General features: G+C 36.9%; 1 protein-coding gene across 3 annotated transcripts in view; it reads left to right on the top strand.

Moving 5' to 3' along the window:
- Positions 1-15,680, top strand: part of LOC138148603 (cytochrome P450 2C23-like) — a 45,383-nt gene extending 29,703 nt beyond the window's left edge. For all 3 annotated transcript variants that reach the window (XM_069071382.1, XM_069071381.1, XM_069071380.1), the window contains 5 exons: positions 5,868-6,044; positions 11,822-11,963; positions 13,111-13,298; positions 14,862-15,003; positions 15,499-15,680. In XM_069071382.1, the coding sequence (XP_068927483.1) occupies positions 5,868-6,044; positions 11,822-11,963; positions 13,111-13,298; positions 14,862-15,003; positions 15,499-15,680 (831 nt within the window). The remainder of the gene's footprint in view (positions 1-5,867; positions 6,045-11,821; positions 11,964-13,110; positions 13,299-14,861; positions 15,004-15,498) is intronic.
- The last annotated feature ends 281 nt before the right edge of the window (positions 15,681-15,961 follow it).

Raw genomic sequence — 15,961 nt, 5'->3', positions numbered from 1 at the left:
GTGAATTACAGGGATAAATAGACCAAAAAACTATACTAGTAATGGGTCTCAATCTCCCCCTCTCTGAACCTGATAAATCTAACTTTTTTTTTTAAACAATCGGGGATAAGTAACTTGCTCAAGGTTACACGGCCAGTTATTTCTGGGTGTGGTGCTGAGTATCTGAGCCCGGATTTGATCCAGGTCATCCCAACACTGGAGCCGGTGCTCTTACTCGCTGAGCCACCTGGCCTCCCCTAAGCAATTGGGGTTAAGTAACTTGCTCAAGGTTACACAGCCAGGTGTTTCTGGGTGGGTGCTAAGTGTCTGAGCCCAGGATTCGATCTACAGGTCTCCTCAAAACGGGAGCCTGTGCTCTTACTCGCTGTACTACCTGGCTTCCTCTGATAAATCTAACTTTAAAATAGACAAGAAAGACATTAAAGAGCTGAATAGAATTTCATAGAAAGTAGATATGGTAGACTTCTAGAGAAAACTGAATGGGGTAAAAAGGAATAGACCTTCTCCCAGTGGTTCACGGCATGCACACAAGAATTGACCTTATACTACGGCATAAAAACCTTACAATGCAGTGCAAAAAGGCAGAAATAGTAAATGCATAATTTTCCAATCATGACACATTAAAAATTATATGCAATAAATGGACATGGAAGGATAGAATAAAACTAATTGAAAACTAAATAATCTAATAGTAAAGAATGAGTTGGTCTACCAACAAATCATAGAAACAATAACTTGATTCAAGAGAATGACAATAATGAGACATGTGTCAAAACTAATAGGCAGTGAAAGTAGGTCTTAATGGAAATTTAATATATCTGAATGCTTATATGAATAAAATATAGAAAGAGGAGATTAATAAATTGGGCGTGCAAAACCCAGAAAAAAATAAAACAAATTGAAAATCCCCAGTTAAATACCAATTTAGAATTATTGAAAAGCAAAGGAGAGATTAAAAAATTGAAATTAAGAAATATATTGAAGTAATAAATAAAACTAATAAGTGATTTTATGAAGAAAAACAATAAAATTGATAAATCTTTAGTCAATTAATCAAAAGAAAAAAGAAAGAGGAAAAATGAATTACCAGTTTCAAAAATAAAAAGGATGAATTAACCTCCAAGAAAGAGGAAATTAAAATAATAATTAGGAACTATTTTGCCCAATTGTATGACCATAATTTTGACAATCTTAGGGAAATGGATGAATATTTACAAAGATATAAATTGCATAGATTAATAGTAGAGGAATAAAGTACTTAAATAGCCCCATCTCAGAAAAAGAAATTGAACAAGCCATCAATGCACTCCATATGAAAAAATCTCTAGGGTCAGAGGGATTTATAGCCAAATTCTTTTTAAGATACAAATATGGTGCTGATACCTAAGCCGGGAAGAGCCAAAAGAGAGAAAGAAAGTTATAGACCAATCTCTCTAATGAACATAGCAACTTATCATGAAAATGATACACTTTGATCAGGTAGGATTTATTTCAGGAATTCAAGAGTGGTTCAATATTAGCAAAAATATCAGCATTATTGATCATATTAACAACAAAACTAGAAGAAACCATGTAATTATCTCAATAGATGCAGAAAAAGCTTTTGACAAAATACAACATCCATTCTTATTAAAATATTAGAAAGCATAGGAATAAATGATGTCTTCCTTAAAATGATACTATGCATCTATCTAAAATATTCAACAAGCATTATATGTCATGGAGATAAACTAGAAGCACTTCCAAAAAGATTGGGGGTGAAACAAGAACGTCCACTGTCACCCTGCTATTCAGTTTTATACTATAAGTGCTAGCTTTAGGAAGAAGAGAAGAAAAAGAAATTGAAGGAATTAGAATAGTCAAAGAAAAGACTAAGTTGTCACTCATTGCAGATTATATAATTATGGAATCCTAGAAAATCAAGTAAAAAAACTATTTGAAATAATAGATAACTTTAGCAAATGGCAGGATATAAAATAAGCCCACATAAGTTATGGGCATTCCTACATATTTCTAACAAAGTCTAACAGCTAGAAATAGAAAGAGAAATTTAATTTAAAGTTACTGTACACATTATAAAATATTTGGGAGCCTACCTGCCAAAACAAACCCAGGAACTTTATGAGCATAAATATAAACACTTTTCACACAAATAAAGTCAGATCTAAATCATTGGAAAAATGCCGGTTGCTTATGGTTAGACCAAGAAAATATAAAAATTTCAATTTTACATAAATTGACTTACCTTTTGTGTGTCATACCAATTAAATTACTAAAAATTTGGTTTATAGAGTTAGAAAAAATAATAACAAAATTCATCTGGAAGAACCAAAGCCCCAAAGAACCAACGAAATTAATTAAAAAAAAAATGCTATGGAAGGTGGCCTACCCATACCAGATTTTAAACTGTGTTCTAAAATAGCAGTCATCAAAACTACTTGGTAATGGTTGAGAAATAGAGTGGTGGATCAGTGGAATGTTAGCTTCACAAGATACAGTAGCCAATGACTACAGTAATCTATTATTTGATAAACCCAAAGATTCCAGTTTCTCGGATAATAACTCACTAAGTGAAAAAAACTGCTGGAAAAACTGAAAAATAGTACAGCAGAAACTGGGCTAAATGAGTTCATGATTTAGCTATAAAGGCTAATACTATAAGCAGTGTAGGAGAGGAAGGAATAGGTTACCTTTCAGATTTTTGGAGAAGGGAAGAATTTACGACTGAATAAGAGATAGAGAGGATTGTGAAATGCAAAATGGATAAATTTGGTTGCATTCATTGAAAAGGTTTTATGCAAACAAAGCCAATGTACCCAAGATTATGAGGGAAGCAGAAAACTGGGAAAGTTTTTTTTTTTTTATAAGCAGTGTCTCTGATAAAGACATCATTTCCAAAATATACAGAGAACTGACTCAGATTTATAAGGATACAACTTATTCTCCAATTGATAAATGATCAAAAGACACGAACAGAAAGTTTCAGAGAAATAAATTAAAGATATCAATAATCATATGAAAAATGCTATAAATCACTATTGATTAGAGAAATGCTAATCAAAACAACACTTAGGTGTCGCATCTCACCTGTTAGATTGGCTAACATGAGTAAATAGGAAAATTATAATGCTGGAGAAGATGTAGGAAAATTGGAATCTTTTTCAGGAGGTGATCGGTGGCTTATTTCAACCTCCATTTTGCCCTCTGGTTCTAATACATCAGAGCAGTTTTCCTTGAGAATTTCTTGTAGGATGTTTTCTAGGTTCTTTATTTGATCATGGCTTTCAGGTAGTCCAATAATTTTTAAATTATTTCTCCTGGATCTATTTTCCAGATCAATGGTTTTTCTAAAAAGATATTTTACATTGCCTTCTATTCTTTCATTTGTTTGGATCTGTTTAACATCATCTTGATTTCTCATAAAGTCACTAGCTTCCATTTTCTCCAACCTAATTCTGAAGAAATGATTCTCTTCAGTCAGTTTTTGAGATTCTTCTTCCATCTGGCAAATTTGACTTTTTAAGGCATTCTTCTCCTCATTGCTTTTTTGAGCGTCTTTTGCCATTTGAGTTAGTCTATTTTTTAAAATGTTATTTCCTCAGTCAGGCTGTTGACTTTCATTTCACATTTTTTTTGGCTTTATTCTCATTTCTCTTCCCAATTTTTCTTCCACTTCTCTTATTTGCTTCTTAAGGTCCTCTATGGCCTGTAACCAGCTCGTATTTTTCTTTGAAGCTTTTGTTGCAGGAATTCTGACTTCACTGTCTTCCTCCTGTTCAATGCTTTGATACATTTTGTCCCCAAAATAGGAGTCTAATGTTGTATTTCTTTGCTTGGTTTGCTTCCTTTGCTGATTAATTTTGCCACAGTAGGACTCTGCTACCAGACAGGAGAGCTTCTTACCAAATGCTGGGATTTTCTCAGCAGCCAAAGGTGGTGCCCTCTCTGAGCTCTGGCATGTCACACACCCCAGGACCTCCAACCTAGACCACAATCCAGATCCAAGCAGGTGAAAGAAAGAGTGAATACCCCTCAGACTGGTCACTTGGTTGCCCTACACTCTGTAGACCAGGAGCTGAAGCTGTCATGTGGGGGCATCCACATGACCCCAGCTCCTCGCTGTCTTCTCGCCACAGGGGAAGAGGTCAACGCACTCCCAACTACTGTATCCCCAAATCTACACTGCACAGACTTCTCATTTTGTCCTTAGCATCTATGTGTTGATAATTCTGGAAACCACCACAGATGCTAGTGATCTGGAGACCCTCCAACTGGTGGTTGGTCAGGCCCTCCCATTGAAGTCCTGTTTCTACTCCACCATCTTGACTCCACCCCATATGTAATAAAATTGCAACCCTAATTAATGCATTGTTGGTGGAGTTGTGAACTGACCCAACCATTCTGGAGAGTAGTTTGGAGCTATGTCCAAAGGGCTATTAAAATATGCATACTATTTGACCCAACAATTCCACTTCTAGGGTTGTATACCAAAGAGATCATACATATGGGTAAAGTACCTGTACATACAAAAACATGTTTGTAGTTCCTCTTTTGTGGTGGCAAAGAACTTGAAATCAAGGGGATGTCCTTCAACTGGGGAATGGCTAAATAAGCTGTGGCATATGAAAGTAATGGGCTATAAGAAATGAGGATCAGATGGACTTCCGAAAAACCTCAAAACACTTATATGAACTGATGCTGAATGAGGGCAGCAGAGCCCAGATAATATTGTACACAATTATAGACAAATTTTATCTATGATGGCTAACTTTGATATACATGGTTCTTTTCAGCAATAGAAGGTTCTAAGACAACTCCAAAAGACTCATGATGGAAAAGGTTATCCATCCAGAGAAAGAATTGTGGAATGTGAACGCAAAGTGAAGCAAACTATTTGTGCTCTCTCTCTCTCTCTCTGTCTCTCTCTCTGTCTCTCTCTCTCTCTCTCTCTCTCTCTCTCTCTTTCTGTCTTTTGTTTTGCTTTGTTTCTTCTTTCTTCTGGTTCATTCCATTGGTCATAATTTTTATTCATAACTTGATTATTGTGAAAAAAATATTTAATGTGATGGTGTATGTAGATTTATAACAGATTGCATGCCATCTTGGTGTGGGGAGAAGGGAAGAGAGAGAGGGTGGAGATAATTTTGATCTCAAAAACTTGTGGAACTGAGTCTTGTAAACTAAAAATAAAATTTAAAAGGAAAAAAATTAAAAAATAGAAAATACACAAAATTCAATCTTATACATAAAAAACTGAAACGAGGTTTGTTTGGGGCACTACAAAGTACAGGAAACTAAATGGCGGCTAATCAATTGCGGGATAGCTGAATAATGGTATATGAATACAGTAGAATTCCACTATGTTTTGAGAAAAGATGAAAGGGACAGCTTTCCAAAAGACCTGGAAAGACTTTATGAATGGATGCCAAGTAAAGCCAATGGAATCCATTTGTACAATAACAAAAACAATGAAAAGAAAAATACCATGCAAGTATTAAGTACTCTGATCAATATAAAGACGCACCATGACTCCCGAGTAACCACAAGGAAACATGCTGCCCTCCCCTCACCAGAGAGGAAGTGAACTCAAGATGTAGAATGTGACAAACTTTTCTTAGTATTTCTAAAGTGGTGATTATTTTTGCATGACTATGCATATGTGGTTCAAGATTTTTGTTTTTCATATTTTTCCCACTATATACTAAAGGTGTAATGGAAAACACTCTTTGTTAATAAATAATTAATTAAACTTTAAACGAAATGCAATGCCTTTGAATAGAGCATAATAGTTTATAAGTAGAGATATAAAGTTGTCTCTTTTTGACAGTAAACTCACATGTCTATGTATTTGTGTGGGGGGGGTGTAGATATACAACTTTTTACCAGCATTCAGAGTATACCTCCCTGGAACGCATAAGACATTTTCTAGAAATGTGGAGAAAATGAAACTTTTTATTTTGGAAAGAGTGAAAGAGCATCAAAAGCTACTGGATCCCAAGAACCCTCAAGACTACATTGACTGCTACCTCTCCAAAATGCAGCAGGTAGGATGCATGGGGGAAGCACCTGGCTCATTCAGCAAGGCTGATATTCCAAGGATTCTTATAGCCGACTCTCTTCATAGCACAGGAAGGAATATCAGAAAGTCTCAAGGTGTACACTTCGCCAAGAATAACATTGGCTTTCTCATAATGGGTCCTGGTTTCCTCTGACCCTGTCTTTTCTCTGAACTCTTTATGGGAAATGAGATTGGAAGAGTTCCACTTGGCTGGGTGATGAGCTGCTGCTGTGGGCTTTCCTGTTTGGAGGAGAATATTGCATTGGAGAATATAATAGGAATCAATTAATAAATATTTACTAAGTGCTTACTTAGTGCCAGGTACCTTATTAAGTGCTGAAGACACAAAAGAGGCAAAAGAGAACCTCCTGCTATCAAGGAGCTTATTATAAAATAGAGGAGATAATAGGATAAGAAATACATACAAAGTAAACTCGAAATAAGACAAATGGGACGTAGAGCTGGACTCCTTTAGGAAAACCTGAGTTCAAAGGCAAGTTTAGACACTTCTTAGCTGTGAAATCCTGTACATATCATATCCCCATTCTCTGCCTCTGCTTCCTCACCTGTAAGATGGGGATAATATCAATTATGTCCCCGAGTGATAGCAAGGATGAAATTATATGTTTGTAATGCATGCTATTTGCTTTGAAGCAGAAGCAGCAAATGATTCGGTGGATTGAACATAGGACTTAGTCAGGAAGACCTGAGTTCATACCCAGCCTTAGACACTTCCTAGTTAGGTGACCATGGGCAAGTCAGTTAAGCTTTGATTGCCTTACAATCCATCTAGTGTAAAAGGAAAACTCACCCACCCCACTACCACTGCTAAGCAAACATGATGAGTTCATGAGTAATTAGACATGACTGAACAGAAAAAAAAATCCTCAAAATGTTATTTAAATGCAAGTTAAAATTAGCTTCCATAAAACCACTCAAAATTAATTAGTAACAGGAAGATGAAAATCTTTATTTTGCTCCACAGAAAAATGAAAAAGATACAAAAGTCTCCCAGAAACCCACAAAACCATTTCGAAAACAAATAAAGCACTTATAGTATCTGATACTTTAATGGTGAAAATTTACTCAGAGTTGCCATTGGGACATCTTTCCAACATACCAATTAAACCTTAACTCTTCTAGTTACACACAGTTGCACTCAGATTGATAGAGGAAGGTTGGTGGTGGTATGGGTAGAGTACTGTGAATGAATCAGAAAGAAGTGAGCTCAAATCTGGACTCAGACACTTAATACCAGTCTACCCTGGGACAAATCACTTAACAACTGTCTGCCTCTATATTTTCAACTGTAAAATGGAGATAATGATAGTATCTATCTCTTAGGGCCATTGTAAAGACAAAATGAGATGATATTTTTAAAGTACTCAGTACAGGACCTGGCACATAGTAGATATTTATTAAATGCTTATTTCCTTCATTCCCTCACAGTCTAATGAAATGGATAAAGCTTCCCCTAGAAGGAGCAATCATTTGGGGAGAAATGAACAGGCAATCCTCTTCCCATTGGCTCTGAAATGCTCAAATAACATATGTCAATGTGGAGAGTGGGTATAGTGGGGAAGAGTAGAAAGTAAATGTCTTCTTTCACTCCCTCTGCCTTCCCCACCTGTAGCAGCAAGCACCCCAAGCGTCCTCAGGGTGGCTGCCCATACAGGCTCTTAGATCTGGTTTGTTAAAGGAAAGCAACTCAAAATGGGTTAACAAGCTTATTTTAATCATTCAGACATATATCGTTTACCTTGTTCAGGGGAAAAGGTCAGCACCCCGAACTTCAAAGTATACAGACAGAATTATCAAGATAGAAACAGATCTAGTAGACAGATTTCAAACTGTCCAACCATTACATCCATACCCAGTCAACATCTGGGTTTTTGAAAGCCGGGGGGTTCTGGACAAAGGCTTCCCAGAATACAGATCAAATCACAGAACGCTTCTCAAAGTGAGCCCCAAAACAAAGCCTCACATCAGGGCTTATATAGCCTTCTCCTGGCTTAGAGAATGTAACAACTTTATTGACTCACTGGCCAATCAAGAAGTATCTACTGAAAAACAGGCCTCCCACCCCAGGCTTCAGGTGCACTTTAGCCTAGGGGCAGGGAAGATCTTCCAAATTTGCATTCCCATTGCACCATCTCAGAATCCTATCATGGCAGTACTCCTTATGTCTTTTTTCCTCTATTCACACCACAACCAACCTAATTCAGTTCAACATCATCACTCATCAGGACAATGAAAATTCGTCCTAACATCTTCCAGCATCCAAACTCTCAATCCTTCTTTACAAATTTGCAAAGTTAACACACATAATGTGCAAGACCTTCTGGATCAATCACAACAACATAGATTCATCTTAAGTTAAGTTTTTAATGTCCTTCACAATCTGGTTTTAGCCTCTCTTTGTAGGCTGGTTATGAATTTCCTCCATCATATTCTCTATGACCCCATGCAAACTGGTCTCCTATGATGTTGTACATAAGATCCCATCTTTTACCTCTTTTAGTTTATACAGCATTTTCCCCATTCCTGGAATGCTCTCACTCACTTCCCTCAACTCTTTGCAGCCCTGATATCCTTTCACACTTAGTTTCCTCCTTCAAGCAACTTTCCCTTATTCCTCTTTTTTTCTTAGTGTAATATCCAAAAATCTTTGTGTATGTATTTTCCACAGATCCCAAGAGGACTTACCTTTAAGTGAGTTGCATTCCTTCAGTATAATGCTACAGAGTGGAGACTGTCTTATCTTTATCCTTTGCTTTTATGTCACCACTAATTAGCACTCTGTCTTGCACATAACAGATATATCTTATGTATCTGTTGATTGAGTAGTTTAAATACCGATAAAAATATTAAGCAGCAAAGAACTAAACCTAGATCACTGAAATGTTCACTAGAAACTTCCTTCCAGGTTGATACCAAGACTTCTTTAACCCCTTCCCTAGATATATTGCCACTTTGTTACCTTTGCTTCTATATTTTTGACCTTTATTTCAGTAGCCCTCAAGGAATAGATTTCTTTTAATAATGTTGAATTGACCTAGCAGCAAAAGAGTATTGATTACATTGCTTAATATTTTCTCATTAATGTACCTTATGCTTGTCTGACTTGAATTTTTTCAGATCAAATACCTGACTCAGATATTTGAGATTGTTTTTTGCAAATGTCTCAAATACACTTTTATTTCCATAGTTATCTTTTTAATGAAATATTTGTATCCTTACACCCAGTGAAGAAAAGATCAACTTCTTATCAACAAATAAACATAATAACAAAAAATAACATTCCATATTGATCACATCAAAAAATATCTGTCTGACTTTGCATACTAATGCAACATATGTCTCTGAGACTGCAAGTAGCTTTCTTCATCACTGGCCCTGTGCACTCATCCTTGAGAATTGAATTGATCTGCGTTCATTAATCTTTCAAAATTGTTAACTTTCAATGTTGAGGATGAAAGTCAGTCTTATTTTATGCAAGATTAAGCTTGTATTTGCAAAATTACTTATTTATGTCTATAATCCAACCTCCTTTAATTTTATTATTATTGATTTTCAATATCTCCTTTGATTTCTCAGAGAAAAGGAGCAGTCGACCTATACAAATGTCTTTTACTCAATAGGTGAAAGGTTTTGTTTTCAATGCCCACAATACATGTTTAGTGTTAAATGTCTAGTGTTTAATCCCTATGTTGTGTTAAATGTGATACTTCTGTCTTCTGGACAGCCTTTGAATTCTATCCATATATATTTAGTTTTTAGGTTTTTTTTAATTGCATGCTTTTTATATTGAAGTTATTTTCAGGATTTAAAATTAATTCTATATTTTAAGATACAAAAAGTCCTTAAATTATTTCACATACTATTTCCAGATCACTTTGGCTTGTAGAGAGCCAGTTTTCCAATATTTTTGTTTCTGAATTTCATGTCAAAATATCTCTATTTTAGTAATAAATCAGTTAGTTTCACCTTTAAAATATCTATACACCTTTAGACATGTCATTCATCTTATGTTCTAAATTGTCAATTCACTGTTTAATTTTTGAGACCTGTTATTTCAGCCCACTCTTCATCTTTCTCTTCTTTTAATTCTTTTCTATTAATGAAACATTTTAATAAACATATCTAAAGCATTTATATCATACTTCAACCACTTCATATCACTTTGCAAATATTATCTCACTTGTGCCTCATAACAATCCCAAGCGACAGGTACTTTTATTGTGTCCATTTTGGAGATGAGGAAATGGACTCTTAGTCCAAATCCTGACTTTAAGTCCAGCACACCATCCTCTTTGCTACCTAGCTGCCTCTTGGGTATTGTTTCTGTATTTCTGAGAGCCCTATAATACTTGCTATACAGTTTTATCATTGATCAGAGATTTTAGAATATCACTTCTTAATAATATAGTCTATATTCATTGTTTTATGTGATGGTCTAGATTATTTACTCTTTTTCCCTCTCCATGAGTTTCACTGCCAGCTGAACTGAGTAGAAAATCAGTTTCTACCCAATCTTTTAAAAAATAAAACACAAACAGCTCAATTTCTCTTTCATTTATCAAGGTATTCGGCCTTTTCCCATTTGTGTCATTCAGCCATCCACTCTTTTCCATTATCTCCTCCATGACCTTAAAAAAATCACTTCATCTCTCTAGGCATAAGTTTCTCTTCTATAAAAAGTGTGTTTTGGGTTATGTAATCTCCCACATTCTTCAAAGATCTCAGTCCTACAAGCCTGCATAGTCTGCAGATTTTCACAGATTTTGTGAGCTATAAAAGACCTCAGTAGTCATCAAATTTCTAACTCTCCAATGGAAGAGTATCTGCTCCCCCACTCCCAAAAGACAGAACTCATAACAGTAGTTTGAAATCATAGAGGCATATTTCATTTCCACATGAGGAGGATGATGTCCAAGACCAGAATGAAATTCCTCATTAAATAATGAATTCCCCTTCCTTGGAAGCTTTAAAGCTGAGGCTGGATGACCACTTAAGAGAGATATTTCAAAGGCAATTTCTGATCAGTCACACTTTGCCTGGATGAAGTTCATCATCCCTACAAAATGTTAAATTTTAAATTCTCCACAACAGAACATTTTCTCAATTGTCCATTCTGAAAATCTAAAATTCCTCCTCCTCCTCCTCTTCTTCCCCTTTCTCCTCTTTTCCCTGCCCTCCTCTTCCTCTTCCTCCTCCACCTTCTCATTCTCCTTTCCCTCCCCCTCCTCTGTTACCTTCTCCTCCCTCTTGTGCTCTTTCCCCTTCTCTCATTTTCCTCTGGTGAAAAAATAGTATAGGGAGTGACTTACCAGGCCATTAAAGTTTTAAGTGAATTCCTTGATTAGGTCTTCTCCATACTGTACACATCCTTGATAATAAAGAGAAAGCTGAAAGGTATCCAGCTTTCTCCTATTACATATAATGAAACTGGGGCCCTAAGGAACTGATTCTCCTATGGACAAATACATATGTCTTAGCTGAGGTTAGTTTAAATTGAGGAATTCCTGGTTGAAAATCAAGTGCTCTACACTATTGCCATGTGTTTGGAGGGAAAGAAGGTTGCCTAGGAAGGACAAGGCTATGGTTAAGCAATGGAAACCTAGGGGCATTAAGAAGCTTCTACTCTCTTGAGATAGGGAAAGGAAGGTGGGGGAGAACACCCAGGAAAAATTATGTGCTTCTGATGGTTACTGATGACTTTTCCTGCTGTCTCTATGCTTCATTTTTGTACCTCTCCCTTAGGAAAAAGATAATCCCCACTCTGAATTTGACTTAGAGAATCTAATCGCAACTGCAAGAGACTTATTTGGTGCAGGAACAGAGACAACCAGCAGCACTCTTAGATATGGCCTGCTGCTCATTCTGAAACATCCTGAGGTCCAAGGTAAAGCATACGAAACACCTTGCTTACAGACCAGGCTTGCTTTCCAACCACTGAAACTTGCTAAGTAACTGGCTCAACCTTTCTACCTTTAGGATTTGTATGACTCCAACTGGCCTATTTTAGAAAATAAAACACTTTGGTAAGACCTGATAGTTATTTAATTATGTGAGGGTCTATCAGGGGAAATTCAATTCACTTTAACAAATATGCAACTGAACCCTCTCAGTTATGTCATTAGAATTTAAATATCAAGTCAAACACACCCTTTCCTCAAATGACATATTCTGCCAGGACTGGTTCTGCTGGACACAAAGAGGGAGAACTAGGAATTGTGGGAAAAAAATTGAAATTTGACAAATGAAGACTTCATATAAGGAAAAGATTTACCAAGTATTAAAAGTCTCCCAAAGACCATTCAGTTCCCCTGGAGGTCATGAGTTCTTACTTACTGAAGGTTCTGAAGCAAGGACTAGTTAACCATTTGCTCATTCCACTAACAACAGCAATCCAATTCAAATATGGATGGCCCTAGGTGAAAATGGGTCTATTCTAATGCCAAGAATCTGTGTCTCAGTAATTTAGGATATTGAGAGAGGAGCAGAGATACATACCTGGCAAATAGTTTAGTTCAAGATGAAAATTACATCACCAGCACAATCAAGTTCAAATGAAGGTATCTACTTCCTTTGATAATAATGGGGGCATTAAAATAAAGGATTTAAGGTCTGCAACTCACTTGACATATATGATTTCATTGGATACCCACTAAAGGGAAGAGCAGTTATCATCTCCATTTTACAAATAATAGGATAATAGGTTTAGAGGTGCAGCGAACTTTAGAAGAGATATAATTTATGATCCCCATTTTTTCAAATAAGCCAAATGAGGCTCAGATAGGTTTAATACCTTTCCTAAATAGACACTGTCTGGGAGAGGAATGCAAACACAATTCTTCCTGACTCCTATCCACTAAGCCACTAAAAATTATCCCATTTTTTTGAATCCTTGACAGAGGAAGAGGAGGACACTGAGCTTATTTGAGAATATCTTAGGTCATATCATCCAGCAGATATTCTACACAGGCTCTGTTGGACTATCCCAAGACACTAGGAAGGTCAGTGGTTATTTCTGTTTTTTGTCCCTGCAGCAAAAATTCATGAGGAAATTGATCGTGTGATTGGACATAATCGAGTTCCTTCCATAAAGGTCAGACAAGATATGCCCTATATGGATGCTGTGGTGCATGAAGTACAAAGATTCATTGATCTCCTTCCTTTGAACCTACCCCATGCAGTGAACTGGGACATCCACTTCCAACAATATGTCCTCCCCAAGGTCAGTAGTCATGGGACCATGGGATCTAATGTTCCAAAAAATCTTAAATATCATCTCTTCCAATGAACAAATTTTAGACATGAGAAAATTGAGTTCCATTTTCATTTTCTCACATGAAGTTCTCCTTAAGAAGTAAGTATTTTGTTACATAGAGCTAACTTGGATGTGCTTTGAATGAAGAATGATAGGAAACTGTATATTTACCTTGACTATTCCTGTTTTTCATTCACCATGATAACATTTTAGAAAGAAAATATGCAATGAAAATAAAAAAAGGAGATTGCTCCAGAAATATTTCTTTATTTCCTTTTCTTTTACTAGACAGTGAAGTGGTTTGTTTAAATACTATTATCTGTTCCATTATGCAAATGGAGATACTGAGTCTCTGGTCAAATGATTTGCTCAAGGTCATATACAGAAACGGCCAGGTAGCACTGCGAGTAAGAGCACCAGCTCCAGTGTCGGGATGACCTAGGGATCGAATCCAGGCTCAGACACTTAGCACCCACCCAGAAATACCTGGCCATGTAACCTTGAGCAAGTTACTTAACCAAGATTGCTTTAAAAAAAAATGTTCTTGAATCTAGAACCTGCGTCTTTAGGCCCTAAAGTACGGCTTGACAGGGGGAACTAAATACAATCTGATTGAATTCAATTGAATCAGACTAAAGTTCCCTTGCAATAGTTGAGCAAAACTATTCTCCCAGAAAGAAAGAAAAAGAGAGTATTCAACTAATTTCACATTAGATATTCCCTTATTGAGCTCATTGATTAATTCAAATCATCAAGTCTTGAGCAAGAATCTACCACATGGGAACTTTCTGGGCCAAGTGCTGCTGACAAAAGGCAAAATATAGAAGGGTATTTCACCATTGAGTACTTCACCTTCTGAAGAGAGCACAATATGAAACCAGAAAAGTCCACCCAAAATTTTTTTCTTTCCTTGAAACCCAAGTTGAGATTTGAATGGCAGAGTGGCTTCCTACTCAATCATTTCTCTCAGAAGGAAATCTGGTCTTCCCCTAAAGGCTATAAGCATTTCCTGGGGCACTGACACTTCACAAGTCCTGTCCAGAGTCACATGGGCAGCAGGTATAGACATGAAGTATAGACCAAAGAATGAGGGGGGAGAGCACAAAGAGCTCAGTTCCTTATCCATAGCTCCCTACAGGAGAGATTACTCACACCAAGCCTTGAAGAAAACTAAGGATTCTAAAAGACTGAAGTAGGCAAAGAAAAAGTGCCTTCCAGGGATAAGGCATGACCATTATAAAGGCACAAAGAGCAGAGAGAGAGCCTTGTGGATGGGGAAGAGCAGTTGTATCAGTTTAGCTGGAATCCTTAGGAGGAAAAGATAGGGACAGCAAGGGGGATATCAGCCAAGAAAACTAGACTGGAACCTGCATAGATTCTCAATGGCTTGACATACCATTCTTTACTATACTCAAAGGAACATGCATTTTGTAGTACAAATGATAGGGAGCCACTGAAGATTCTTTGGCCTGGGATACCAAGGACATTCATGATGATAACTGACTTTCCCCTGGAATTTCTTTCCTCTAGGGCACAACAATCTACCCCATGCTCTCCTCAGTCTTATATGACAGCAAAGAATTTCGCAACTCTGACCAGTTTGACCCACAGCACTTCCTGGATAAGGATGGGAAATTCAAGAAAAGTGATCACTTCATGCCTTTTTCCATTGGTAAAATGAAACCCTTCCCATCTCTACCTCTCACTCTGAAAGGAGAATCCTGTTGTCCCTCCCACCCTCCTCTAGCTGTGCTTCCTCTTGGTAGTTCTTCTGAGGACACACTGCCCCTCTCTGGGCTCCAACACATTTTCTTTTCTAGTAATCCCATAGCCTGTCTTCTTATCAAGCTACTGAAGATAAGATCTGTGCTTCTTGGCTGACTTACCAGGCCCCATATTTTAGTGGAATTATGTCTGCATTGCGAAATCCACGGCACAAGGGCTTATTGTGGGAAGAATGATATGAAGACGGAATTCCTTCCTGCCCCTAGTGACCAATCCTGGCTGCTATAACTCTCAAGAATATTTCTCACAATTTTAACCCATCTGCATACTTGTCCTTTTCTCTTTTCCTCACTGTTGTCCTTATCCAATGAGGCTGTTACACTTTGGCTGACATTGTGACATTTTGTGAAGATTTCTAGGCTTGATTTTTTTTTCTTCACAGGAAAACGTTCTTGCCTTGGAGAGGGCCTGGCAAGGTTGGAGTTGTTTTTGTTCTTTACCACCATTCTACAGAATTTCACCCTGAAGCCAGTTGGAGATCCAGATGAAATTAGCATGAAGAGCACCCAGGTTTCATTTTCCAATGTTCCCCCACATTATCAACTATGCTTTATACCTCGCTAAGTTAAGAAGACAAAGTTGAGTTGGCAAAATAACCAGCTAATTTCATCTTCTAGACTCAATACTTTAATGGTTTTTAATGGAATCTCCTTGAGGGAAAGAAAAATTGCCACCAATTGATTAAAATGGCATTTAATGTTCAGATATAAGATAGGCTAGCAGTGTGCCTTGTACATCATTTGATAATAGAGGCTGAATTATATACATCCATATGTAGCCCCCTCATCTATATTTCCAACCACATCCTCAATTATAGTTTTAGGGTATGGAGGAAGATATGTATA

Source organism: Petaurus breviceps, unplaced genomic scaffold (genome assembly GCF_028583685.1).
Source record: "Petaurus breviceps papuanus isolate PSGF00001 unplaced genomic scaffold, PetGlider_PUasm1.0 90825, whole genome shotgun sequence".
Taxonomy (NCBI): domain Eukaryota; kingdom Metazoa; phylum Chordata; class Mammalia; order Diprotodontia; family Petauridae; genus Petaurus; species Petaurus breviceps.
The sequence above is the reverse complement of the archived record's forward strand: the minus strand, read 5'-3'. Positions and strand labels throughout refer to the sequence as shown.